The 27,784-nt window shown below is 45.7% G+C and overlaps 1 protein-coding gene across 7 annotated transcripts in view; it reads right to left on the reverse strand.

The window, feature by feature from the left end:
* The window catches only part of BLK (BLK proto-oncogene, Src family tyrosine kinase), a 150,482-nt gene that overhangs the window by 20,551 nt on the left and 102,147 nt on the right, over positions 1-27,784 (reverse strand). For 3 of the 7 annotated variants that reach the window (XM_039531169.1, XM_039531164.1, XM_039531163.1), the window contains 5 exons: positions 19,951-20,068; positions 18,226-18,274; positions 10,724-10,817; positions 9,346-9,444; positions 7,671-7,774 (listed from right to left, as the gene is read on the reverse strand). In XM_039531169.1, the coding sequence (XP_039387103.1) occupies positions 7,671-7,774; positions 9,346-9,444; positions 10,724-10,817; positions 18,226-18,274; positions 19,951-20,067 (463 nt within the window). In that variant the 5' untranslated portion in view covers position 20,068. Of the gene's footprint in view, positions 1-7,670; positions 7,775-9,345; positions 9,445-10,723; positions 10,818-18,225; positions 18,275-19,950; positions 20,069-25,263; positions 25,283-27,141; positions 27,211-27,351; positions 27,387-27,784 lie in introns of those variants that run through there. The other 4 variants (XM_039531166.1, XM_039531165.1, XM_039531168.1 and 1 more) reach the window with 4 other exon arrangements.

The following is a 27,784-nucleotide window of genomic DNA, read 5'->3' on the forward strand; positions in this document are numbered from 1 at the left end:
AGAGAGCCTGAGACATAAGCCCTTGTATGGGGCCCTGGTATGAGGCCTGAGCTAAAGTGGTGGGCAAGATTTGCTGATATAAAACAAAGTTAGCAAAAGTCAGGCTGTGAGCAAACATCAGCCTCTGCCTGCTTGCAAGTCCCCCGAATCTGGCAAGAACAGGGCTGATATTGCAGAAACACACATTCCTAAGAAGTGCTAGGCACAGAGCACTCACACAAACACATTCCAGAAGAGTGGTACCAGAACATCCTGATATCAAGGGTGGTACAAAAACATTCCCCAAGGATAACAGGAACACACTGACCCCTCCTAAAGGATAAGGTCAGGGTGAGAGTATAATGAATAGAGATGTCTGGATTGAACCACCATGTACAAGGTGATGGGTGATAACTAGCCACGTCCAGGGGCACTAACTAACTATGTCAGAGGGGAAGTACGTAACTTGTTCGTAACAGGGTATAAAGAGGTATTTCTGAGAGAGTGTTTTGGTTCAGCCGAGGGGAGAATGGAAAGTCCCGCCATACACAGACCTGCGTCCATTGTCATGGACATACATGTCTTAGTATCCTCGTAGGGTCTGCCGGGGGCTATTACCGTGCTTTGTCGACAATAAACCTGGCCTGGTGCCTTTGTACCATAACGGATCTTGTGGTCATTGGGCAGTTCACTCAAGGTCTGCTGTGCTGTCTGTCTGTGCAGAACTGGGGCAGCACACGGGGAGAACACACACACACAGCCGAACTTTTAACCACACAGATTATGCTGCCACATCTACCTCCTTTAAGATGTCTCACACTTTTCTCTGCTCCTCTGCAACTTCTTCTGACCACAATACTGAACGTGATGGTTCTGATCCAGCCTTACCATGCCTATGTTCATATGTCTCCTGAGTCCAAGTCATATATTTTATTCACAAGATCCTACTTCCACCCCTTGTATCAATCTAATCAGGGATAGAAAGTACTATCTGGGGTAGATTCACCCATTCTCCACAGCACTGACAAATATAGAGTTTATTCATGATTATTATTTATTTGCCACAGGCCCCAATCAGGATCAGACCCTCACTGTTCCAGAGACGGTACATGTGTATGGAAAGAAATGGTCCCTGCCACCAAGTATTTACAATCTAGGCCATAGATATCACAGAGACGAGGAATATGTATAGGCAAAGGGCCTCACTGAGTTGCGTTAATGAGTTGCGTTACTGAGTTGCCTCACTGAGTTTGATTGGATGAATTCCTGGAGCTTTCATCACATGACATAATCTTTAATTAAAGATTAGTTTTTAATTCCTGGAGACACCAGGACAATCCTGGAGGGTTGGCAGCCCTACCTCACTCCCTTTCCAGCTCTTCATTTGACAGCACAGGGTGGACTGCTGGGCCTGCATGGAGTCCCACTGAATGTGACTGTCCCAGCCACTCCAGAGCCCCACTGAAGTCAGTTACCCAGGCTTAAATCAAGGCATAAGGTTGGACAACTGTTCCCAGAGAGTAGTTATCAGTGGTTCACAGTCAAACTGGAAGGACATAATGAGTGGGGTGCCGCAGGGATCAGCTCTGGCTGTGGGTCTCTTCATTGATTTAGATAATGGCATACAGAGTACACTTACAAAGTTTGCAGACGATACCAACCCGGGAATGGTTGCAAGTGCTTTGGAGGATAGGATTAACATTCAAAATGATCTGGACAAACTGGAGAAATGGTCTGAGGTAAACAGGATGAAATTCTCTAAGGACAAATGCAAAGTACTCCACTTAGGAAGGAACAATCAGTTGCACACACACAAAATGGGAAATGACTGCCTAGGAAGGAGCACTGCAGAAAGGGATTGGGGGTCATAGTAGACCACAAACTAAATATGAGTTAACAGTGTAACGCTGTTGCAAAAAAAGCTAACATCATTCTGGGATGTATTAGCAGGAGTTGTAAGCAACACATGGGAAGTAATTCTTCCACTCTACTCCGCGCTGGTTAGGCCTCAACTGGAGTATTGTGTCCAGTTCTGGGCACCACATTTCAGGAAAGATGTGGAGAAATTGGAGAAAGTCCAGAGAAGAGCAACAAGAATGATTAAATTTCTAGAAAACATGACCTCTGAGGGAAGACTCAAAAAATTGAGTTTGTTTAATCCAGAGACGAGAAGACGGGGGGGACATGATAACAGTTTTCAAGTAAATAAAAGGTTGCTACAAGAAGGAGGAAGAAAAATTGTTCTCTTTAACCTCTGAGGCTAGGACAAGAAGCAATGGGCTTAAATTGCAGCAAGGGAGGTTTAGGTTGGACATTAGGAAAAACTTCCTAACTGTCAGGGTGGTTAAGCACTGGCATAAATTGCCTAGAGCGGTTGTGGAATCAGGGCCGTCCTTACCCATACAAAGTATGCAGCTGCATAGGGCACCAGGAAATTTGGGGCACCACATTTCCTGGTGCCCTGCGCAGCTGCGTGCTGCTCCAGCCCCTGCTCCGGCTCTTCCCCAGGGCCCCTGCCCCTGTTCTGCCCCAGACCCACCTCTTTCCACCCCTGCTCTGCCCCAGCCCCACTCCCACTCCACCCCACCCCTTGCCCAAAGTCCCCGCCCTGCTCTGTCCCCACTCCGAGGACTGCAGCAGGGCTGGGCCTGCACTCACCGGCAGCGGGAAATGCAGCGACCTGGTCCCATCCGCACCTCCAGTGAGTGCTGGGGGGTGGTTTCCCCCTGCCCCCCAAGCCAACTCTCCCCCCCCCGTGGAGTCCTGCCCCCCGCCCACGTCAGGGGGCCGTGTAGGGCCCCAGAATAGCTAGGGATGGCCCTGTGTGGAATCTCCATCACTGGAGATTTTTAAGAGCAGGTCAGACAAACACCTGTCAGGGATGGTCTAGATAATCCTTAGGGAACTCGACTAGATGACCTCTCAAGGTCCCTTCCAGTCCTATAATTCTATAATAATGGGTATAAGAAACAAAAGGAAAGAGTGGGCAAGAGAGGACGGAAGTAACAGTGATCAAGGCATGTGGCTACGTCGCTAGTCTATTCCTGGCTTGCTGAAAGGGACCACATCCTGCTAGCCGCAGAATCAATATTAATGTCACTGAGTGGCTCTCTGAGGTGAAACTCTTAAGCGCTTTTTTTCAGATTTTCCTGTCTCAGAACTTGCCCTAGATAAGCCTGAAGTTCTGGATGTCACAGATCTATGTACAAAGAAAGCACCTAGCTAGAGCCAACTCAGTGAGTCCCCACTGGGTGGGGAAAGGCGGGGTTTTATGTTTAGAAAAAAAGTTTGTCACTCTGCTTCAAACACAGGGGTTTGGGCATAGATACGGAGAATCATAGAAATGGAAGGGACCTCAACAAGTCATCTAGTCCACTCCTCCGCGCAAAGACAGTGGTTTTCAACCTGTGGTCCACTACAGACTATGTCTAAGATTTCCGAAGGGGTCTGCACTTCTGTTCGAAATTTTTTAAGGGTCCGCATATGGAAAAAGGTTGAAAACCACTGACCTAGACCACCCCTGAAAGGTGTTTGTCCAACCTGTTCTTAAAAACCTCCATTGATGGGGATTCCACAGCCTCCCTTGGAAGCCTGTTCCAGAGCTTAACTGCCCTTCTGGTTAGGAAGTTTTTCTTAATATCTAACCTAAATCTCCCTTGCTGCAAATTAAGCCTATTTCTTGACCAACATTCAGTGGACATGGAGAACAATTGATCACATTCCTCTTTATAACAGCCCTTAACGTATTTGCAAACTGTTATCAGGTTCCCCCCCTAGTCTTCTTGTCTCAGGTAACTTGCTCTCCCTGCTTAGCAAGGTAAGATCTTCCTTGCCTGAGATGGCACATCTAATCAACTAAGGCTCCTCTCAATGTTGTGAGCTGGAAAGAGAGCTTGTCACCCAAACAATTGTTATGTAATGGTGGGGCCCACAATATGTCTAGGGGCTGGCCACACAGAGAAAGGGACAGTCCCTGTTTGAAGAGTTTCCTTGCTAAAGGTACAAGAGAACAGGATACAAGAGAAAAAGCCCAGGCTATGGGGGAGGAATAACTCAGTGGTTTGAGCATTGGCCTGCTAAACCCAGGCTTGTGAGTTCAATCTTTGAGGGGGCCATTTAGGGATCTGGAGCAAAAATCAGTACTTAACCTTGCTAGTGAAGGCAGGGGGCTGGACTCAATGACCTTCAAGGTCCCTTCCAGTTCCATGAGATAGGTGTAGCTCTTATATTATTAGAGGAAACACATGAAAGTTGGTGAAAGCTGCGATCACATACAAGCACTTTAAAAAAAATTAAGCATCTAGGCCAGCTGCCCCTCCCCCAAGCTTTTATTAGCTGGCTCAAAAAAGAATTAGATAAGTTCATAGAGCATAGGTCCATCAACTGCTCTGAGCCAAGATGGTCCGGGATGGAAACCCATACTCCAGGTGCCCCTAAGCCTCTGACTGCCAGAAGCTGGGACTGGACGACAGGGGATGGATCACCCAATAATTCCCTTTGAAGCCTCTGGCACTGGCCACTGTCAGAGACAGGATACTGAGCTTGATGGACCACTGGTCTGAGCCAATGTGGCCGTTCTTACGGATAATACATTGTAGAAGTGGGCATTCAAGAGGGATTTCAATGAGGAGAGGTTAGTAGCTTTTCATATCATTGCAGGGGACACTGCAAATCTCTATCTGCCTACCTAAGATACTTATATGGTCCCCAATACTGTATTATCTGAGTGCCTCACAATCTTTAATGAATTTAGCCTCACAACACCACTGGGAGGTAAGGAAATGCCACTGTCCCCATTTTACAGATGGGGAACCGAGGAGCACAGAGAAACTAAATGATGTGTTTAAAGTAACACCGGCAGACATGTGTCTGATGAAGTGGGTATTCACCCACGAAAGCTTATGCTCCGAAACTTCTGTTAGTCTATAAGGTGCCACAGGACTCTTTGTTGCTTTTTACAGATCCAGACTAACATGGCTACCCCTCTGATCCCTGACCGGCAATCTGTGTGGATCAAGGACATGAACCACCTCTCCCAAGCCCTAGGCTAGAGCCTAAACCACAGAACCACCTTTCCTCTATGACCAAGTAGACTTCCATCTTCTATGCTGATGGATGCAAGAACCATAAAACAAGAAAGAACAAAAACAAAGTCCCCTTTGGAGAAGCCAGTCTGCGACTTCCTGGTAATCCTCTGTCCTGAAGTGAACACAAAATGGCTGCTGGACTTTGCAGACAGCACACTGCCTAAATTGTAAAGGCGTATGTGATGGGGCAGAGAACCTCCCCCCGCCCACACACACAAGTCAGGAAGGGCTTAAAGAACTCTGTGGCCAGCTGCATGGCTTGTCAGGCCTGGGGGTGTGCCCTTAAAGGGGAGGTGCACAGCCTAGTTGTGATAACACTCTAAAACAAGCAGAGCTAGAACTCCCAGACCAGGGCTACGTCTACACTACATCTTTTCCAGCGCTGCAGCAGCACCAATGCAGCTGTGCTTCTGTAGAGCTTGTGGTGAAGACGTTCTTAAATTGACGGGAGAGAGCTCTCTCATCAGTTTAATAATTCCTGCCTCTGCAAGAGGCGGTCGCTATGTCGGCATAGCGCTTAGGCCTGTGTAATTTATGTGGATTATTCGCATCCCCGAGTGACGTAAATTATAATGAATTAATCTGTAGTGTAGACAAGGGCTAGGGCGTGGGGTTCTTTGCTGAGGAACAGCTTGGCAGCACCGCCAGCCTGCTCCCTCTGAGAAAAGAAGACAGGCTGGCGTGTTTCTTTTATTGACATCCCCAGGACTATCTCTTGGCCTGTAACGATGGAGGAGAAAGGGAGCTGGGATTTCCTGTGGAGCCAGAGACAGAGCTTCCCCTCCTTTGTGTGAGGGAGGGGCCTGGCTCCTTGTGGGCCTTGGGACGAGTTGCCTTTTTATTTGGACTGTTGTATATTCTCCTGGAAGGGGGTGGACTCGCTAAGAGGTATATAGCTGGAGGGCCGTACCCCAGGACTGGCCCACAGGAATGCTGTCACCCAGGGAATGTTGTATAAATGCCTGCCTTCGTCCCAAAGGGGCAACCTTTAACAGTGCAGCACAAAGAAACAAGATCTTAACAGTTACATACGCACAAAAGATTACGTAACACTGACAGACCACGGTCGGGACCGAACCTGGGACCTCTAGAGCTAAATGCATAAGCCTTGAGCTATGTGACCCTTAGCTAAGGCTGTAGCAAACTCATTAATCTCTAAGTGGTCTTGTTGCTACTAGAGAGGACAGAACACCACACCCAGGACGCGTGTGGGTTACAATTGTTTACTTCAGCGATTCCTCCCTTGCATCTATATCTGACTGAGGCCTCAACACGTGTGTGCGTTGGTGTGTATGTGAAAATTAATAACTAGGGGTGGGTGAATCAGTTCAGAAAGCTCGTGAATTACTCTTTCTCCCCCTGCCAAAATGTATGTCCATGCACAGAATCCAGCCTTTCAGAGGCTCTGAAACATTTGGATCAATTCCCCCCATTAAAGGTAGCGGGGAAAAGATTTTTTTCCTCCTGTGAAAAATGTCCACAAAAATGAAATTATTTTCATCAAAATGTTCTTCAAAATGTGTTGAGTTTTGGTTGAAAACCCAAACGCTCTATGAAAAACGTTGACAAAAGTGTCCATTTTGCCAAAAAAGCCATTTCCATCAGAGAAAAACAATGATTCTATGGAAAAAATTTTGACCATCACTCCCCCTTGCACTACCCACATCTTTGGCACTGTGACAAAGTTCCTCCTCTACCTTGGTGGGTCCTGCACTTACTGGCGGATTTGCTCGCCTCAGTGATCTTCCCCTCTGGTGGAGCCCACAGTCTGGGTCAACTCCTCCTGTGTCTGATCAGGAGTTGGGAGGTTTGGGGGGAACCCGGGCCCACCCTCTACTCTGGGTTCCAGCCCAGGGCCCTGTGGATTGCAGCTGTCTATAGTGCCTCCTGTAACAGCTGCATGACAGCTACAACTCCCTGGGCTACTTCCCCATGGCCTCCTCCAAACACCTTCTTTATCCTCACCACAGGACCTTCCTCCTGGTGTCTGATAATGCTTGTACTCCTCAGTCCTCCAGCAGCACACCCTCTTGCTCCCAGCTCATCACACACCAACCACAACCTGAAGTGAGCTCCTTTTTAAACCGAGGTGCCCTGATTAGCCTGCCTTAAATGATTCTAGCAGCTTCTTGATTGGCTGCAGGTGTTCTAATCAGCCTGTCTGCCTTAATTGTTTCCAGAAAGTTCCTGATTGTTCTGGAACCTTCGCTGTTACCTTACCCAGGGAAAGTGGACCTACTTAACCTGGGACTAATATATCTGCCTTCTATCACTCTCCTGTAGCCATCTGGCCTGACCCTGTCACACACAAAATATGATAGTGGCTGTTCTGCGGGTAGCCATCATTTCCACACCCACACCCAGACACTGGAACTGGAAATGCAAGAAATCTTGTGAGAAAATCTGGGCTCATGAAATTAAAGCCCAGTTTTGTAGACGTGTTGTATCTAATCTAATCTGTCTAGGTTGGTACAGCTCCAGTACATTTCAAGAGTATAGAACCATAGGAGAAGGAGCCACATTTGCGCGGGTTTCAATTTGAAATCTTTGGAGATTTGTCCAGCAACGGCAATAATCAGAGGCCACCCACCTCCCAAATCTTACCTTTATTTGTTTCACTCTCTCTTACAAGGAAAGACCCGACTTTGTTGCCAGGAGCCATCAACAACCGTTCGGCATCTTTTCTACTGAGAGCTTTAAAAAACCATCTGAGGGAGAAATGTCATGAAATAGTTATAAAGAGCTCCAAGAAGAGGCAAATCCTACCCAACTGTTCAATTTTTGTGCCATTAAAATGTTGAGTGTTGTGTTTAGTCTAGCAAAATGAAGGCTATGAGGAGACATGATTGCTCTTTAGAAATACATTGGGGGAGTGAGAAGAGCTATTTAAGTGAAAGGACAATGGGGATAAACTGGGCATGATTAAATTCAGGCTGGAAATTAGAAGAAGCTCTCTAACCATCAGAGGAGTGAGGTTCTGGAATAGCCTTCCTATAGCAGTAGTGACTGCAAACAACCTCACTAGTTTTAAGATGAAGCTGATAGGTTGATGAACAGGATTAGGTGAGGTGGTTGTCTGTGATAGCAGGGGAGTGGACTCAACCCAAGCAGTCGCTTTCAGTCCTAGGTTGGCTGTTCCTCTGTCTAAGACTGACTACATTTCAGGATGGTTTTAGGTTGGGAAGAGTCCCCTAACATAACATTTTCAAGAGATTAGGATCTGACTTCTGTTCACTTTGTGTCCAAATATCAGTGTGAATGTATATCCCAGGGATAAGCCTGTATAGATTCATTTGCAGGTTCAGCTGGATACGTCTTCACTTCTCTAGCTTACTAAGTCACATGGCGCTGGGCTGTTAAAGAGCTGCCATGTTCTGCCCCAGGAAAAGGTTTTTCAGTGGTGAGCGGAGTGATGGCTGTATATGCAAGTGCTCTTCCTCAGTGGAGACACTTTAAAAGTTCATTTTAGTTCTAGAGATGTTGCTGGTTCTACTTGTAGTCCCTGTTTTACAAATAGATAGCATATCACTGGAATCAGGAATCTCTCTGAAACTGGAGTAGGGTGACCAGATGTCCCGATTTCATAGGGACAGTCCCAATATTTGGGGCTCTGACTTATATGGGTGCCTATTGCCCCCAACATCTCCATCCCAATTCTTCACACTTGCTATCCAGTCACCCTAAACTGGAATGACCTTTTTTTTTTAACTGCACCCACTGTCGTCTCCTTTGGAATTCTGTGGGACCAAAGCTGCTATATAATCATATGGCATTATATTACAGAGTGTATCCCTTTTAAGCTATTACTGTTTGCAGATATGTTAAGGAACTGGATTCCTCCCAAATTGAAATTGAATGCTGCCTTTTACCTTTCTCCCACACTAGAAACTCCATTTGCACCTTCTCTGAGCCCTTTAATTCACTGGTATTTAAAGGATGTGAAGATATTAGGAATTCAATCTTCTCATTAGAAAGATAGGGAACAGTATCAGTGTTTTTATTAGTCTTCTGGCCAAATTTCTCTTGGCATTTCCAATCCCGTAAAACACTCTGCATTTTAAACTCCACATCCTCTCCTACATTAGTGTGCAGTGTTACTGTGGGCTGTAAAACAGCTGTCGCCTTCCAGCACAGCTGTGGCTGCATTTTGGTGATGGTTGAAACAATTCCCATTGTCAGCCCTCCCTGCTCCTATACTTATAAGAGCCCTCGGAGGGGCTATTATACATATAAAGTGTTGATATTAGCGTTAATGTTTCATATAAGCTTGTGCACCTACTTTTCCACTTCCAAGGTATCCATTTGTGCGACGAAGTTACTGGGCACATAACCCTTCTTTCCAGTGGTGAGAGACTTTGCCAGCCACCAGTCCCCATCTCTACAAACCAAACAGGACAAGAAGCATGAACACCCAAAGGAGCTTCGACATGGATCCCGCCTAAGACGACTCATGGATTTGGAGGCTTCATGAACCTTGCAAAGTAGGAAGCACATTCTGAAGCCCTCTCTCATGTAGGTAGCCCCGTACTCTACAGGTAGCACCACGGGGTGTGTCTACACTGCAGCTGGGGGGTGAGCAAGCTAGCGTGCTAACAAGAGCAGTGTGCCTGCAGCCGCACTGGCGGTGACTTGGGCTAGCTGCTGAGGTCATAGGTACATGCTGCTGTGGGGCCACCCTGATATTTTTAGCACACTAGCTTGATCAGAACTGGTGCCGGTATGTCTACCCAAGCTGGGAATTACACCTCCCAGCTCCAGTGTGGACAGACCCACAGACGCCCATTCCTATAGGCCACCCCCAGTTTGAAGGCAGTCTAGAAAGGCAACCTTTAAAGACACTGGCTTATTCAACCCTGAACAAGTGGGTGTTTTTCACTTCCCACCTTCAGTCCCAAGCTCCCAGACAGAGACCCGAGCACTGTGTTCAATTCCCCATCTGCTCCTCACTGCTGTTTTCTTTATCATATGATGCAGCTCTCTGCTTTGGCCACTCTGAGTGCCTCCAGAAACCACAGCACTACCAGGGTAGTAACTGAAAGCTGTTCTCATCCGCTGGATGTTCAGGAACCCACATGTAACCAGCTGAGTGGTCTCAGTCTGAATCAGAAATATCCACCAGCATCACTAACCCCATTTGTGAGGGCCTCACAGAGAGGTTACGGACTAACACTTAATGAACAGCTCTCTCACTGCAAATCCCTGAGCAGGAGAGTGGAAAGCCACATGGTAGGGCAATGCGAGGCAAGCCTGCAATGTTATTCTCATCTGGATGAACACATGGTGCCTGTTTCAGGCTGTCTCTCTTTCAGCAGGACTATGGTCACACAAAAGTTTTTAAAATAAACTAAACCAAACCCACATCCTTTTTAAGGCAAAGATCAGCCTACGTGCTGACAAGTCATTATTTATACTACTTCAGCACCTATGAGCATCAACTCACAGCAAAGCCACATTGATGGGTGCTGTCCATACAAACTCAATAGACCAAAGCTGTGTTATCATCCCTGTTCTACAGATAGGGAACCAAGTGACTTCTCAAGATCACAGAGTAGGCCTAGCAGAGCCAAGCACTGAACCCAGAACTCTGGAGCCCCACGGTATTTTGTAAAGACTTCTCCAGCAGGGGCTGGCAAGTGCTGTGGAGGGGGATCCCTTACCTAGATAGGATTTGAAGCTTCTCTCCCTTGGTCAGCTCCAAGTCACGGTCACTCGTGGAGGCGAAATCATACAGTACAATCACAAAGTCCTCACCTGCGGCAAGAGAAAGCGACACTATTGGGTTTAGCTGGTCGACCATTGATTGGGGAATTAAATATGTGGTGCATGGATTTTAGTGAACCCCAAACCCCACCTCCTCCCTCTTCCCTTGGTCATAGTGGACGACATCAACATCCTCTCAAGTGCGTATTCTGGGCCTTCCCTTTTAATTCAATATCTCTCTAGACCGGCACATCTAGGCCACATTTAAATCTTGTCACTACTTTCTACACAACATCTCTGAGGCCTTGTCTACATTGGCAGCAGTGCTTAGGGTATGAGTAGCCACCGTGAAAAACAGGCTGCGTCCACCAGGGGCGGCTCTAGGCACCAGCAAAACAAGCTGGTGCCTAGGGCGGCCAAATCTAGGGGGCGTCCCCTGCGGCCGAGGGGGGGCGGTAGGCTGGGCCGGCGGACCTGCCGCAGTCATGCCTGCGGGAGGTCCACCGGAGCCCCGGGATGACCGGACCTGCCGCAGGCATGACTGCGGCAGCTCAAGCGGAGCCGCCGCGTCCGCGAACCGTCCGCAGCCACGGGGGGTACAGCCGAGCCACGCGGGACCAGCGGACCCTCCGCAGTCATGCCCGCGGGAGGTCCGCTGCTCCCGCGGCTCCGGGGCGCCTCCCGCGCATGACTGCTTGGGGCGGCCAAAACGCTAGAGCCGCCCCTGGCGTCCACAGTGTGGCATGTCGCTACATGCAGCAGTGAAAGGCTCTGGCAGCGGGGAGGCAGAAATGAAAGGTTCCTGCAGCTCCCCCCTGCCAGAGCCTTTCCCCGCTACTGAGCCTTTCCCTGCGTCGGGGAAAGGCTCCTGCACAGGAAGGACACGGGACACTACCCTTAAAAATAGCAGTGGAGATGGGGGAGGCATTGTTTGGGCATGTTGAGAGCCATGTCGGGTAAATACCCTAAGGTTCTAGTGTGTCTTTACTCACCTAAGCAGTGCCTCAGTGTCTACACTGCTATTTATACCCGTGCTGGGGGGCATGCAGTGTCTGTACTCTACATAGCACAGTGAAGTGTAGACAGAGCCTGAGACCCAGCCTGTCCTCTCAGTCGACTCAGCTAAATTTCTCCTTCAGGCCCCCATCCTCTCATATCTCAACTACTGCTTCCTCCTTGCTGGCCTTTCCCCACTCAAGACCATTCAGAGTACTGGTGCTGCTGCTGTCAATTTCCATCGGCTTTGGATCAGGTCCTTAGATTGTAAACACTTCAGGGCCGAGGCGCTGGGCCTGATTCTCTGTCCCAACACACCAACTTTACACCAGCGGTGTTGCATCAGTGTAAACGAGGTGCCATGAAATGTAGCCTCGGGCCCTGCATCTTACTCTAAAATGCTGGCCACACCCAGCACACTGTGGACACTGTCAGAGTATGACTAACATAATAATCCAGTCCAGTGTGGACCCTTTGTCACTGAAATACTTGGTGATGTTGTTTCACTGCTACATTTCCATGACCTGTGCCTACGGCCTGGCTGCATCTCTCTGAACAAGTATGTAACTATTCACGTGCTCTGTGTGGTTACGGTTACTGAAGCAGAAAAGACCTCTGCTCTCCTGACATTCTGGGGCAAATCAAACCCTACTAGGAGCTTAAGTAAAAACCCCATGTGATGTGGAAAGATTTTGTGTGTGCGTAGCCTAATTAATGCAGCAGGGGTGATAAACATTCTATATATAGAACATCTCAAGACAGACAGTCAAGTCACATTCTCTCTTTGACCTTTTCAAATAATGCCATCAGCAAGCAGCCGAGACTACCCCTTTTCACTGAAAGATAATACATCTCCGGAACAACACGAGTTTTGTGTGTGCCGGGCCTGGCTATTGGTTTGGGATTTATTGGCAATGGCGCATGATCAAAGGGGGAAATTGTGAGGCTCTGGAAACCAAAGCCTCCTCCAGCTTGTAGAGAGGATCTTGAAGGTCAGCGAGGCAGATTCAAGTGTGTCAGTCTGAGCCTTCCTGATATGAGGTAGGAGCAGCTCCAGTGAGAGAGAAAACTTGGAAACATAATAACTTTTTGCATTACTGTAGCGCTTTCCATCTGAGGCTCTCAGAGCACATCACACAGGTTAATGTGCTAACCTCCCACATCATCCCGTTGAGGCAGTTAATATTTATCCCTATTTTAGTGGTAATGAGACTGGGAGGAGAAGAGAGGTCAAATGCCCAATGTATTCTAAAGAAAGGTGAATTGTCATTGACTGATATCATCATTAAAACATGTTGATTTACAACGAAATAGTGCCTTTACACTATTTTTGCTACATCTTTTTGCGATCTAGGAGAGTACACTATAACAATATATATTTATTTAAGCAATTATATATTATATTATATTATATTTTCAGACTCTCATTAATTGTACATTTTTATTATGTCAGAAAATGGTCTATGACATATTGCTTATTTACTAGCTAATTAACTTTTTGCTCATGATTTATGTCAAGCTGAATTAGGATGGTAGAATTTAATTCAACACACAAACCAGCATATTATTTTTTATTTAAATGTTTTAAGAGATTATGTTTGCAGTGTTGTTGTAGCTGCCTCAGTCCAGGATATTAGAGACACAAGCTGGGTGAGGTAATATCTTTTACAGGACCACTTTCTGTTGGTGAGAAAGACAAGTTTTTGAGCTTACACAGAGCTCTTCTTCGATATAAGCTGAAAATCTTCTCTCTTTCACTACAGAAGTTCGTTCAATAAAAGATATTACCTCACCCACCTTGTGTTTTAAGAGATTATGATAAGTTTAGGCCTTAACATATTTTGTATTAAATTCAGATTTCATTATAAACAGAAAAGAAACATTTAAGAAGAAAAACGTCTTGTTATTTAAATAATAAAATCAACAAAATCCAATTTAAATAAAAAAAATCCAAATGTTTGGATTTTTTTTTTTAAAAAATATCATCAATTTTTATCCACCCTGGTCAATGGCAGTTTCTCCACTGACTGCAATGGCCTTTGGATTAGGCCCTATGGGTACATGTTCACTGCAATAAAAGACTCATGGCGCCGCGTCTCAGAGCTTGGGTCAATTGACTTGGGCTCATGGGGTTTGGGCGGTGATGCTAAAACCAGCAGTGTAGATGTTCCAGCTCAGGTTGGAGCCTGGCCTCTGAGACCCTCCCCCTTTGCCAGGTTTCAGAGCCCAGAATATCTGCACTGCTATTTTCGCTCCACAGCCTGAGCCCGAACCCTGACTCAGCACCACAGGTCTTTCTTTGTGGTGGAGATACACCCTAAATGACTTACCCCAAGGCCACATAAGTAGCGTATGGTACAAACAGAACCCACACCTCCTTACTCCCAGTCCTAGTTTTAGTCACAAGAGTACTGATGACAGTGGGACTTACCCGACACTGGCTGTTTCAGACCAGGCACCAGAACATACTTTGCTTACTAACTAGTGGATTTCCCCCACTGTAAAATAAGGATAATACCACTTTACGAGCTCTTCTGTACAGCACCTTGCACAGTGAAGCTCTGACCTCGGAAGGGGCCACTAGGTGCTGCTGTAGTATAAAACCAACAACCCACATACTTTAATTACAGCCCAGTGACTGCTTGGGTGAGCCTTGCTTTCAACACCAGCACAGTCTGCACAGGTTTAGGGCCTATTAGTTCAAGCAGTTCTCCCACTGCTGTCCCATCATGCACTGGTGGAGGTTACAGATGTCCCAGAATCCACTGCTTCAGAGAGCTGGGTCCTGTGGGATAGTTCCTCAGAGGGCGTTGTGCCCGAAATGGTTTACGATAGTGCTAGGAGGAGGTGGGGGCAAAATAGCCACAGTTCAGAACGTGGGTTGGCCGTGCTAGTGTGCGCACACCAAACCATCTGTGCTTTCTCTGGTCCTGTGCTCCCAGGTCAGCTAGGAATGGCCCAGTTCTTTAGAGCTGATGGCTTAAGACATGGCCGTAAGCGGCTCAGAGCAGGTTAGACAACACTTTCATAAAAACACCCAGAGGCCTGTTTATGCAACAGCTTCCATTGCTGCTACCACTGGGTGTAACGTAATGCCAGAGGCCTCTCAGGCTCAGGCTGCTCAAACATTCTCCATCAAAACTTTTTTTCTGTGCAAATTTGGGTGAAAATTTTCATGGGAAGTGTCAAAATTTGTGGGTGGGGTTTTTGTTTGTATTGCAGGTTTGTTTTTGTTTTGTTTTTTCCAGAAAACTGAACATTTTTGGTCACAAATGTTTTAGTTTTAGGTTGAAAGTTTTTCAGACGTTGGTCAAAAATTTTCACTTTTCATTTTTTCAATATTTCCAAAATTTCCAGTGGCAGAACTCCTCTCCACTCCATGCTTTAGTCCATGTGTCTGGTGGGACAAGCATTAGGACAAATATTTTGAAAAGTGACTAATGATGTGTGGGGGGGGAAGCGTGATTTTCAGAAAGCGCTCAGCACCTGCTCTGTGAAAAACCAGGCCCCAGGTTGGTGACCCCAAAATGAAGGCACTCAAAAACCATTGGTGTTCTCTGAAAATCCAGGCTGTGATGTGGATAGCAAGAGAGAGGAAGAGGGAATTCCCTTTACCAAACACCTTTACAAAACCACCATATCTTCCCCCTACCAAATGCAGGACCAAGACTCCATTGTGCTAGGTGCTGTACAAACAGAACAAAAAGACAATCCCCACCCTTAAGAGCTCAGGGAAGATGTAGGCCTTTTCAGGAATGACAACTTTCAAATCCTCATGGTCACCACTGGGGACTTAACCCATGTGGCATGAAATGAGCAAAGACTCACCAAGAAGATAGGTTTGTATTTTTAAAAATCCCTAACTATAGAGCCTATAGGTCTAATTGAAATAGATATCATACAGCGCTGCCAATTCTTGTGAGTTTATCTGGATCCTATTGACTTTTGGTATTTTTCTTAAAGCTCCAGCCTCTGGAGTCAAGTGACTACCTAAGAGTTTCAGCTTTCATTTTTAAAAAAAAGTCAGTTTGTAGCAACCATAGTTGCAGAGAAGAGATTGAAAATGTGAAGCAAGTTCACCCTAAAGTTTCACAAGCCAGAAGGTAAAGAAAAAGAACCCAATATTTATTCTTTCAACAACAACAAAAACACCTTGTGATTTTTAAAGCAATTCTCATGATTTTTTTGTGCCTTCAATCATGGGTTTTGAATGTGTGGGGTTGGCAATACTGAAGAAAACACATCTCAGGTCTTTTATTTCTTAGGCTTTTTTGATAGCTGAACTGCCTAGATTTTGAGTTTCCTCAGTCAATTCACATTAATTGTCTTGTCTTAATGGAATAAACTAATGTTTATTAACAGTAATAACCAAAACTGTTCATAAAACTGTGTTGTAGCAAAAGAGCACTTTTGAAAATCCTTCCTCAGACTGGAAAAAATAAGAACCTCACCACCTTGTTTCTTTGAACCTTCCCCCAAAACTAGAACTGATCCCAACCCCAAACCGAGCCTTTTTGGTTTTGTGTGTGTGTGTGCGCGCGCGTGTGTGTGCATGTGTGTGTGTTTTGAGATGGAATGGAAAAAGGCTAGCATTTGAGATTTCCAGACTGATTTTGAAGACTTGAGAATAAAGCTGGTTGGGAATTTTCTGTCAAAATGTTGCTTTTTCCATTCTGGAAAATGCAATTTCTGCAAAATCTTTCCACGGGAAAACACTCAGACTCCCGAGGCAGTCAAATTACAGCTCCCATGAGGCTCCACAGGAGTTCTTGGGAATACCAATTAAAGTTGAACCAGCCTGAAACAAAACATTTCAACATTTCTGAATAGATATTTTTAGCAATGTTCCGATCTGGGAAAAGTTTTGACATTTCGACTTTTCATCCAAAACCATATAGCAAAATATCGGAATTTCCCACGGGGATGGAAATTCCAATTTTCAACCAGCCCATTAAGAGATTTTAATAAACTTTAATTTAATCATTTAAATGTCTGGCTCCTTGTCTGGGCAGACGCTTAGTTCCATACCTTGAGGTTCTTTTGTTAATAGCAATTAGGGTAGGAAGAATTTGATGCTTATTTGTATGGGTTTCTATGGATAGTCCTGCATTTTTGCATTATTTTTATTGGCTAAAATTTTTGCACAAACTGGAAATAAAAATAGCATAACCCTCAGTTTCTGAATAATTGTTACTTAATCAATACGTAACAGTGGTAGGTCCAGAGCTCATAGGACATAGAACTGTGAGGGACCTCCTGGACCATCCACTCTAGTCCTCTGCTTTTGCAGGCAACCTTGTCATGGAACAGATTCTGATATAACAGCACCATAATCCTTAATATTAATTGTAACATTTTCCCTTTAAATTGACAAAAAACATCCTGGGACAGTAGACTATTAGCACTGATGAGACCCTCCCCAACCTAAATTGGGGCCCCAATGTGCTAGGCACTGTACGTTGTGAGCTTTCCAGGACAGGAATTTTTTCTTGCTATGTTTGTACAGGACTGCTAGGTGCTACCACAGTTGGAATATTAAATAATGAGAATAAGACACAGTCCTCTGCATTAAGAGTTTACGATCTACATAGACAGGACAGGCAAAGGATGGCATAAAAGAAGAATTGTTAGCCCATTTTTTAGATGAGGAACTGAGGCACAGAGACATGAAATGGCTGCTTGGGGTTACCCAGAAAGTCTGGAGTAGAGCCAAGAAATGAATACAGCTCTTCTGAGTCTCCGGCTTTGCTCACCCACAAAACGTGCCAGTTTAATTCTATCAATGCAACACCTTTGTGTGGACACTCTAACATTGGTTGAAGAACGCCTAAGGATGATTTAGTTTATTCCTTATTAAATGTAAGCACTCAATATACAGCACTCTTCAACCAGTTTCAGAAGGGCCAGCAACAATTTAACTAAACTGATTTAGGGAAATTTGTGTGCGTGTGAGTGTAACTCACGACTGAATGTACGTTACATCGCCTACTCACTGCTCTGTCCACAGAGGATATGAGTCTGTTATAGCCAGTGATAACACAGATTAGCTCTTTAGATCAAGTTCTACCAGCTCCTCATTTTAGTTTTGGAGGTTCCTGGTTCAATCCCCTGTGTGTAGACCTTGCTCCACTTGGCCAATTAACAGAGAACATTTTTTCCCTTATGGTTGTTGACCAGAGAGAGAAATTGATGACTACCAATATTTACATCAAATCCTTCTAACTGTCTACTTTCACACCCCTGAGCCACGCAGCTAAGACAGCCTAAATTTTAGATGTAGACCAGACCTAGATGTACTAATAAGGAGCTAATAGTGGATCTGCATGAAAACTCTAAAAAAAAACCTCCCACACAAATGAATTGATGATATTAGAACTGGTTCACCCAGTCACAACACATTGTCTTGCAGAAACCCCAGAGGAGAAGAAGGAAACAGTAAAGTGATTACATGTAAAAATCTTACCTTGCTGTGATGGTTGGTTTATAGGCGAGGTACTAACATGTTGTCTGAACTTTGGGAGAAACAAAAAAAAGTCCATTTGTTACTAGGGGAAGGACCTGCTTTGTGGCACAAAAGTCACTCAAGGCCTAGATTTCAAACGTTGCCATACTATGTAATGCAGTTCATTGTTGCAAGATCTCTGTTAAATGATGCATGATGCAATCAATGAACCCCCTGACGAAATTTACAAAGCAGTATTACTTCAGGCAGAAAACCAGGAATCATTGTCTCCAGGCTCATAGAATGTTGGTTGCTCAGGAATATCAGGGTTAATTATTTACACCTAAATGTACAGATTTAACTTTAGATGCCTACATTTAATCCCCAAGTTTTAGGGGTTTAATCCTTCTGCACCTCAGTTTTCCATGTGGTAAAATGATGCCATTTAGAATCTCTCCAGGTTTTCTCAGCGAGACAACAGAAAACAGCAACGCCTGGGTGGTTATTCACCTAGCTAGCTGTATTCTTCCCAGATCCAGTCCATTCTCCACTTCGATACCATGCACAGTGTCAGCAAATGATTGTGCCAGACATCCATCTGGTCTCAACCCCTCTCATGTCTACAGCAGTGGTCTCCAATCTTTTTATGCTCCAGATCACTTTTTGAATTTAAGGGGAAGCAGGATCTCTGCTGCCCCTTCCCCGAGGCCCCGCCCTGTTCACTCCATCCTCTCCTTTCTCCGTCGCTTGCTCTCCCACACCCTCACTCACATTCACTGGGCTGGGGTAGAGGGTGGAGTTCGGGAGTGAGTGAGGGAGGGCTCGGGGCTGGGGTTGAGGGGTTCACAGTGTGGGAGGGGAGTCTGGGCTGAGCCTGGAGCAGGGGGATGGGGTGCAGGAGGGGATGTGGGGTGCTGGCTCTGGGAGAGGGGTCAGGGCTGGGGCAGGGGGTTGGGGTACAGGAGGGGGCACAGGGTGCAGGCTCTGGGAGGAGGCTCAGGGCTGGGGGGCCGGCCTCCCACCAGGCAGAACTTACCTTGGGCGGCTCCCAGTCAACAGCGCAGCGAGGCTAAGGCAGGCTCCCTGCCTGCCCCGACCCCACGCTGCTCCCAGAAGGGGGCAGCATGGCCCTGCAGCCCCTGGAGGGGGAAGCGGGGGGCACGTTGCTCCGCGTGCTGCCCTCTCTGCAGGCACCGCCCCCGCAGCTCCCATTGGCCACAGATCCCCATTCCCAGCCAATGGGAAGTTTGGGGGCAGACCCGCTGCACCGCCGGAGATCGCGATCGACTGGGAGATTCTCTGGGATCGACCAGTCAATCTCGACTGACCGAGTAATGACCACTGGTCTACAGAATCTACCCAGGTAGATGCTTCCAGGGCCTCTGAGCACGTCACAGTCCTGAAGACGTTTTATCTTCACACCCCCTGTGAGGGAGGGGAGCATTAACCCCATTTTACAGATAGGATCTGAGGCACAGAGTAGTGGCAGCGACTTATCAAACCTAAGGAAGTCTGAGGCTCAGCCACAAATAGCATCAAAGTTCCCTGAGGCCCAGTGCAGCACTCTAGCCACTGGACCATCCCCCCTCACCTTTACAGAGAAGGTGGCCGGAGTTGAAGGGAACTAAAGGGCTCGAGTTACCGCTGGCATACACAAGTGCTGCCCTCCGGATTTCAGAACTACCTGTGCCGCTGTGGCTACACTGCCACAGGACAGAGAAAGGAAGTCACAAGCTGCTTACTTACTGGGGGCGGGGGTGGAGGAGGTTTCTTCCTGGAGAATAGCTGAGGTTTTTGCCTATTCGCAGCCTCACACTGCTTCTGTGGCGTGGACTGGCGGCGTTTGCTCCCATACAGTCCCATCCTGTGAGAGAGAACACAAATGAACACGTGACGGGGGGAGACTCACGGAGTCAGGTGCTATTCAATACAAGCAAGGGTGGTGTAAGCAGGTCCCAAACGGTAGGGAGGAGTGAGAGGTACTTAAAAGCCCCCCATTATTGTAATACCTGAGTGCCTCACAACAGGCCTGCAGGAGTCAGAAGCACTGTTCTCTGCATCTGACAGATGAGTGACTTGTCTAAGGTCACACAGGAAGTCTCAGTGGTTTGAGCATTGGCCTGCTAAAGCCAGAGATGTGAGTTCAATCCTTGAGGGGGCCATTGGGGATTTAGCTGGGGATTGGTCCTGCTTTGAGCAGGGGGTTGGACTAGATGTTCTCCTGAGGTCCCTAATAATCTATGATTCTAAGTCTGTGGCAGAGCAGGGCACTGGGTGTGCATCTCTGAGGCTAACCCCTGGACCATCCTGGCTTTCCAATGCCCCGAGCGTATATGGGAACGCTGGGTCCGAGCATTTGGAAGGTAGCAGAAGTTTTGAATAGAGATGGTTGAAATGTTTGTGTCAAAACATCTTTGTCAAAAAATGGCTTTCTGACCACAACCTACTTCTTTGCTTCGGTCGAAATGTTCTGCTTTGCCAATGACGGGGGAAAAGAAATCAGGTTTAGGAAACCCAAATGTTTCTACTGAGAAATAAATTGTTTCACTTTTCAGTTTTCAGATACCCCAAAGATTTGTCAGTGACAGGTTTTTAAACACCTCCCCTTCCCTATATATATATTGGGGGGGGGAGGAAGGAGGGAGAAAGCTGGCAATAATGGGCATTTTTCGACTGGCTCTAATTTTTTAGTTTAATGCAAAATCATCTACATAAGAACATAAGAACATAAGAACATAAGAAAGGCCGTACCGGGTCAGACCAAAGGTCCATCTAGCCCAGTAGTATGTGTGCCCCTGAGGAGTGAATCTAACAGGCAAATGATCAAGATCTCTCTCCTGCCATCCATCTCCCCCCCTGACGACACAGAGGCTAGGGGACACACCCATACCCATCCTCATCCTGCCTAATAGACTTACTTACCCACCATGAATTTATCCAGTCCTTTTAAACATTGTTATAGTCCTAGCCTTCTTCTCCTCCCTCAGGTAAGAGGTTCCACACTGTGTGTTGACTGTGCGAGAGAAGAACTTTTTTTTTTTTTTTTAAACCTTGCCCCCATTTTTTTTTTTTGTGGTCCTTTGTTTCTTGTATTATGGGAATAAGTAAATAACTTTTCCATTTTCACTCTTTCAACATCATCATTATTTTATATCCTTTCATGTCCCCCTTCTTCTCTCTTCCAGTCCTAGCCTCTTTAATCTTTCCTCATATGGGACCCTCTCTACCCCTAATCATTTTTTTTGCTCTTTTTTCTCTTTTTTTTTTCTAGTATATCTCTTTTTTTTGAGGTGAGGAGACCACATCTGTACACAGTATTCGAGATGTGGGCGTACCATGGATTTATATAAGGGCAATAATATATTCTCAGTCTTATTCTCTATCCCCTTTTTCTCTCGTTCTACAGGCCTAGGCAGGAGAATAAGGGAGCGTAGATGCCTTTACAACCCTGCACGGGCTATGCACCCTGACAGGGGTGGGAGAACAGCTTCCATAGCACTGCTGCTCCCCCTCCGATAGGCGTGGGCGGGCAGGAGTGGGAAACGGGGGCTGCCCTGACTTTGCTTGTTCCCCCCTTGCTGAGCCTGCATGGAAGAGGAAGTATTTTGCTCCTTGTCTAAATCAGTAGCAGACTGAATCCTTACCCTGGATCCAGGGGGACAAGCCAGGAAATGAACTCTGACTCTGAGAGTCTGCTTCAATGGCAGGGCAGCTACTGCTGCCTGTAACTCAGGGCAGCTTGTCAAGTCCCACGCACTCAGCGTGACAGCACCAGGCTCCTAGGTTGTAAGATCTTTCGCTCAGGGAATCCATCTCTGTTTCCATTGTGGAGCATTATACCCACATATGGCGCTGATGTGATGACCGACCTCTTGGATGACACACCGGAGATTGACCAGCTAATAGCATGAGATGCCCCTTGAGATAAAGCTCCCTAGCTGGAAGCTATAACTTCTCCTAGCCTCTGTGGATTGGCACAGAGGGGGACCTGGAACGCACACTCCCCAGTGGGTTACACTAAGCAGGGTAAAACATCTGTAAATTATAAGCCGATTTTGATTTCCCCATTGGCAACTGCTACTCAGCTCTTCAATGGAAACAACAGGAAGAGGGTAAAAGAGACAAATCGTCTGATTAACAAGAAGAGGAAAGCTCCTCCGTGTGACATTGGAAAAGGAGCTCCATAACCTATGGAAATCCAGGGTGCACAGACAGTGGGCAGTGTTTCTAGTTACATGATGGTCATTGACTTGTACCTCTGTTATGCTCTCCGTGAGTAAGGATATCAGAAGGTGACCTAGGCAGTCCTTTTTATACACATGCTTCCCAAAGGGCTCCACCAGTTTTAGGACAGATTCTGATACCCTGACTCCAGTTGAGCAGCACATTTTCCATGAATAGGGTGACCAGACAGCAAGTGTGAAAAATCGGGACTGGGGTGGGGGGTAACAGGAGCCTATATAAGAAAAAGACCCAAAAATCGGGACTGTCCCTGTAAAATTGGGACATCCAGTCACCCTATCCATGAATCACCCCGGTATTGCCAACTTCCAAAGTTCAAATGGCATGTGCCAAACCCCGAAAAATCACTAGACCGACTCAAACATCATGTGTATCAAAAAGCCATCTCCTGTCTCTCTTTGAGCTCCCCTCACCACCCAGCACCTGTGAGACATACCATGCTGCCCATTCTCCTGAAATGGATGATTTGGGCCCTGCTCCAGGAGCTCTGGTGGCAGGACCCAGCTGAGAGCAAATCATACAGATTTACCTAACATGCTGACTGCCGCGCTACCAGCTTCCCCTCACCTCCAAAAGTCTAATGACCTCTGTGCCCACCCAACCCCACATCTGCCCATCCCAGCTGTAATTATGCACCCCCAGCCCCACATCAATACTGCCCACCACTGCCCTTGCTCCTCAGCACATCCCTGCTTCAGGGGTTCTTCACCCCAGTCTCTCAGGCCTGGGGGAGCTGCTGCACCAAATCCTCCTTCCCCCCATTCTCAGGTCTGGTGTTGAAGGGATGGAGGGAGAGGAGCAGAGAGCAGCCTGACCCATTCACCACAGGAGAAAATGGGGGAGCAGAGCCACCCTGTGCTGCTGGGCTAATTTGGCTTCCCTTCCCTGTCTGCCCCATGGGAATGGTGCCGGCTAATCCCCCACCCTTACCAAAAAGCCCATCAGGCTCTCATGGGGAGTGGGGAGAGTTCTGCCCACCTCCTGCTGCATCCGTGATTGGCTACTTTCCCCCAGGAGGCGGGTAAGCCGAAGGCAGCCAATCAGAAGGAGGTTCCCTCGGACAGAGCTGAAATGCCTGAGAGGGTGGGAGCTTCTCCCATCACTCCCAGAGAATGGCACCATTGGCGTTACTTGCAATGAACTCGCGAAAGCTGGCGGCACCGAATTCCCATTGACTTCACAGGGCCTGCTGTGAGGAATGGCTCACCCCAACTTGCACTAGAGTGGCACAGTCTAGCTGTGTATATATAGAAATCACTACACCACTGATATGCAGCCATCTCTGGGGTGGAATCTGGTGGCAACTGGGAGGCCACAGCATACAGGCTTCCAACAAGAAGGGGAGTTTCAAGTACACCAAATGTAAAAGACAGAATTTGCCTGATGGGGCAGAGCTTCCAGCTTCCCCGCTTTGGCAAGATGCCCTGCTCTTGCAAAACGTGACTTGGAATTTTTCAATGCACTCAGGTAGTCAGGACCTGAGGTTTTGGATGATCTATGTGGCAGTACAAAGCCCCCTAACACCACTGACTCAGAAGAGAAAGCCTCACTTACTCAGACACCTACTCCACTTCCTTCAGCAGCTTGGGCTTTCCTTGGCAGCCTCTCATCCAAGTATTGACAGGGCCTGACCCTGCTTAGCAGAGCTAGGTGATTATTAGGAGCAATTGTGATCTATTTACTGAACTTGCCCCATTCTTTCCACTTGTGAATTGTCCATGAACAGATCTGGACTCTAATGAATTTGCTCATTATCTGAAGTTCTTGAACACTTTGTGCAACTATATTTCAGCCTGTGTGTTGAGCTTCTTGCCACATGTGGTCATTTGAGTATTTGATATTCAGAATTTGCTCTTCAAGTCATGTCACTGGTCCAGTAAGCCACTGAGGCATTGCTGCTGATCCTTGATTGGATCATAGACAAGCTGCTTGGCTTAAAACTAGGGTGACCAGATGTCTGGTTTTTAAAGGGACAGTCCCATTTTTGGGGACTTTTTCTTATATAGGCGCCTATTACCCCTCACCCCCTGTCCTGTTTTTTTCACAGTTGCTATCTCGTCACCCTACTTAAAACCATTCACTTTCCTTCTGCATTGTCTAGCTACCATCAGCCTCATTCTAAGTGTGTATCTAGCTATGGTCTCCACCCCTGTGGCATCTGAGCACCTCACTATCTTTTAATGTATTTCTCCTCAACACACCTTTGTGAGGTACAGCAAATGTTATTATCCCCGTTGTACAGATGGGGAACTGAGACAGAGAAAGACTAAGTGACTCGTCCAACATCACACACAAAGTCTGTGGCAAAGGACAGAATTAAACCCAGGTCTCCATGTCCTTGCTTAGTGCCCTAACCACTAGACCATCCTTCCACTCAACATGGAGGATATCCAGACAAGAGTAAGTGGAATTGCAGACAACCAGGTGCATTTGCACAAATATAAGTTCCTCCCCAAACAGAAATGGCTGCACTGAACACTACTCGGAGACGGAAAGTTTATGGGTCTTAACAACACAGAGGACCTGCAAAGAGCGCCCCAGGATAAACAGAGATGGCGGCGCCTGGTTCGTCTGATGGCGTACGAAGGTTTCACATTTAGAAATGGTTCTCGCAAAACTACACAGAAAAAGTCAACAAATGTGGCTCTGCCTAGATGGGAATTGGAACTTGTGAAATAATGGCGAATAATTTCCCCCGCTCATCATCCCGCCCTATTTTTTTAAGAGACGTAAGAAGACCAGAGCTGCAGGCATTTACAATATACATTAGCCCCTTTCTGACCTGATTCATACATTCTGGAAACACTCTATTTATACCCTTGATTTGCGGATATGCCAGTCCTACATGCAGAAAGCTGTTGTGCAAAACCCTCAGATAGATAGATAAGAGAGAGTCTGCCAGGCCTCCTGTGAGGTGCTGAGCCTCCAAAGATGGTCAGAATGTCTTTGCTTTTTTTTTTTTTCCCGACAAAAATAAGTGTTTTGGTCAACCAATAGAGCTGACATTTTTTTTTAACAAAAAATTGTTTTTGACAAAATTGAGTTTTTTAATTTGGGGAAAAAAAAACATTTGACGAGAGGTTTGAGAAGTTTTGTATCAAAACAGCTGGAAAATGCTCCCCTCTCAATTTTTTTACCCCCCCCCCACTCCCCCTTTATTTTCCTCTGAAAGAGAGGAAGGAGGTAAAAAGATGAGATAAAGTATGTGTGGAGGGAATATTCTGATTTATTTATTAGGGCTGTAGAAAAACAGCCAAAATATTTATAATACATTTAAATTGATATTCTATTATTAACAGTGCAATTAAAACTGCAATTAATTGCAATTAATATTTTGAATTGAATTAATTTGTTTTGAGCTAATGGCATGAGTTAACTGCGATTAATTGACAGCCCTCTTATTTACCTTTTCCCACTTGAAAAAGCTGGATTTTTTTTAAATGAGAGAAATAGCAGGGGAGACCCACTTTCCCATACTTTAATCATGAGATTAAAAAAATAACGATTAATTGCAGTTTTAATTACACTGTTAATAAGAGAATACCAGCTGAAATGTATTATAAATATTTTTGGATGTTCTTCTACATTTTCAAACATATTGATTTCAATTACAATACAGAATACAAAGTGTACAGTGCTCACTTTATATTATTATTTTGTATTACAAATATTTGCACTGTAAAAAAGATAAACAGAAGAAATAGTATTTTTCAATTCACCTCATACAAGTACTGTAGTTCAATCTGTTTATCATGAAAGTGCAACTTACAAATGTAGATTTTTTTACACAACTGCACTCAAAAAACAAAAGAATGTAAAACTTAGAGCCTACAAGTCCACTCAGTCCTACTTCTTCTTCGGCCAATTGCTAAGACAAACAAGTTTGTTTACATTTGCAGGAGATAATGCTGCCTTCTTCTTGTTTATAATGTCACCTGAAAGTGAGAACCGGTGTTCACATTGCACTGTTGTAATATAAAGTGAGCACTGTGAACTTTGTATTCTGGGTTGTAATTGAAATCAATATATTTGAAAATGTAGAAAAACATCCAAAAATATTTATAATAAATTTAAATTGGTATTCCATTATTGTTTAACAGTGCAGTTAATCAATTAATTGCAGTTAATTACTTAACTGATAACTCAAGCGGTTAACGCAAAACAAATGAACTAGATTAAAAATAGTCACAATTAATTAAGCGACTAAGCAATTCATTAAACTGTTAATTAATTGATTGGTGTTAATATAATTGATTGGTTGATTGATTAATATCCAATCAGCCAATTAATTAATTGCAACACTTTTTAAATCTAGCTAATTTGTTTTGCGTTAACCGCTTGAGTTATCAGTTAGTTAATTAACTGCAAATGTTACTCTGCCACCACCATAATATCAAATAAATGTCTTTCCCTACTTTCTTTCCCTTTTTGGCTTATTTCCCCCATACCCCACCCCATTCCAGAAAGTAAATAAGTGAAAAAACAGTAAAAAATACATTTTTGGAAATCAAACTGCTTTTGGTGTTTGGAACCAAAAATGAATCACAAATTGCAATCTGAAATGAAAAGTTTCATTTAGTTTGGAAGCTTTTTGCAACAGAATCAAAATTTGGCATCAGAGAGTTTTGAGCCAAAACATTTCATTTGAAATTGCTCACAGGGAAAATAACAGATATTTCAACCCGCTCTACCCACTTGGGTCCATGGGAGTTGAGGGCAATCAGCACTGCTTGGGATTGTTACGTTCATGGCATACACACAGAGCTGTAAGATAGAAACGTAAACATTCTTCCTGGAAGGTTGCAATGTAGCGTGACTTTATTTTTTTATAATTCAGAACACACAAAACCCCCCAAACAGCGAGAAAAAGCAGGTTACTCCCCAAAACAGAGAGGCGCAACTCACCCGGCCTTACACTAGGCTGTCTCTCTGCTGGCTGACTGGTGCTACTAGGTGGGACGCAGATAACACACTTCCTCTTAGACCCCCGCCCCCAGCCAAAACCCCCTGAAATTTAAAGTGACAACCTACAATTTTAACGCAGATTTTAATACCCCCCAAGGATCAGGCTCATACTGTATGTCAGAAAAAACACAAAGGCTACAGACACACTGATTATTTGTACAGCACCCCCAAAATATGCCATGTGCTTCACAGAGTAACAAAGGGTATGTCTACTCTGCAATAAGAGACCCATGGCAGCTGGCTGGGGTAGCTGACTCAGGTTCCTGGGGCTCAAAGCCCAGGCTCCAGCCTAGCCCTAACAGCTACACTGTTATTTTATAGCCCTGCCGCCTGCACCCCACGAGTCCAAGTCAGCTGAGCCGAGCTCTGAGAC

This window comes from Mauremys reevesii, linkage group 3, assembly GCF_016161935.1.
Source record: "Mauremys reevesii isolate NIE-2019 linkage group 3, ASM1616193v1, whole genome shotgun sequence".
Taxonomy (NCBI): domain Eukaryota; kingdom Metazoa; phylum Chordata; order Testudines; family Geoemydidae; genus Mauremys; species Mauremys reevesii.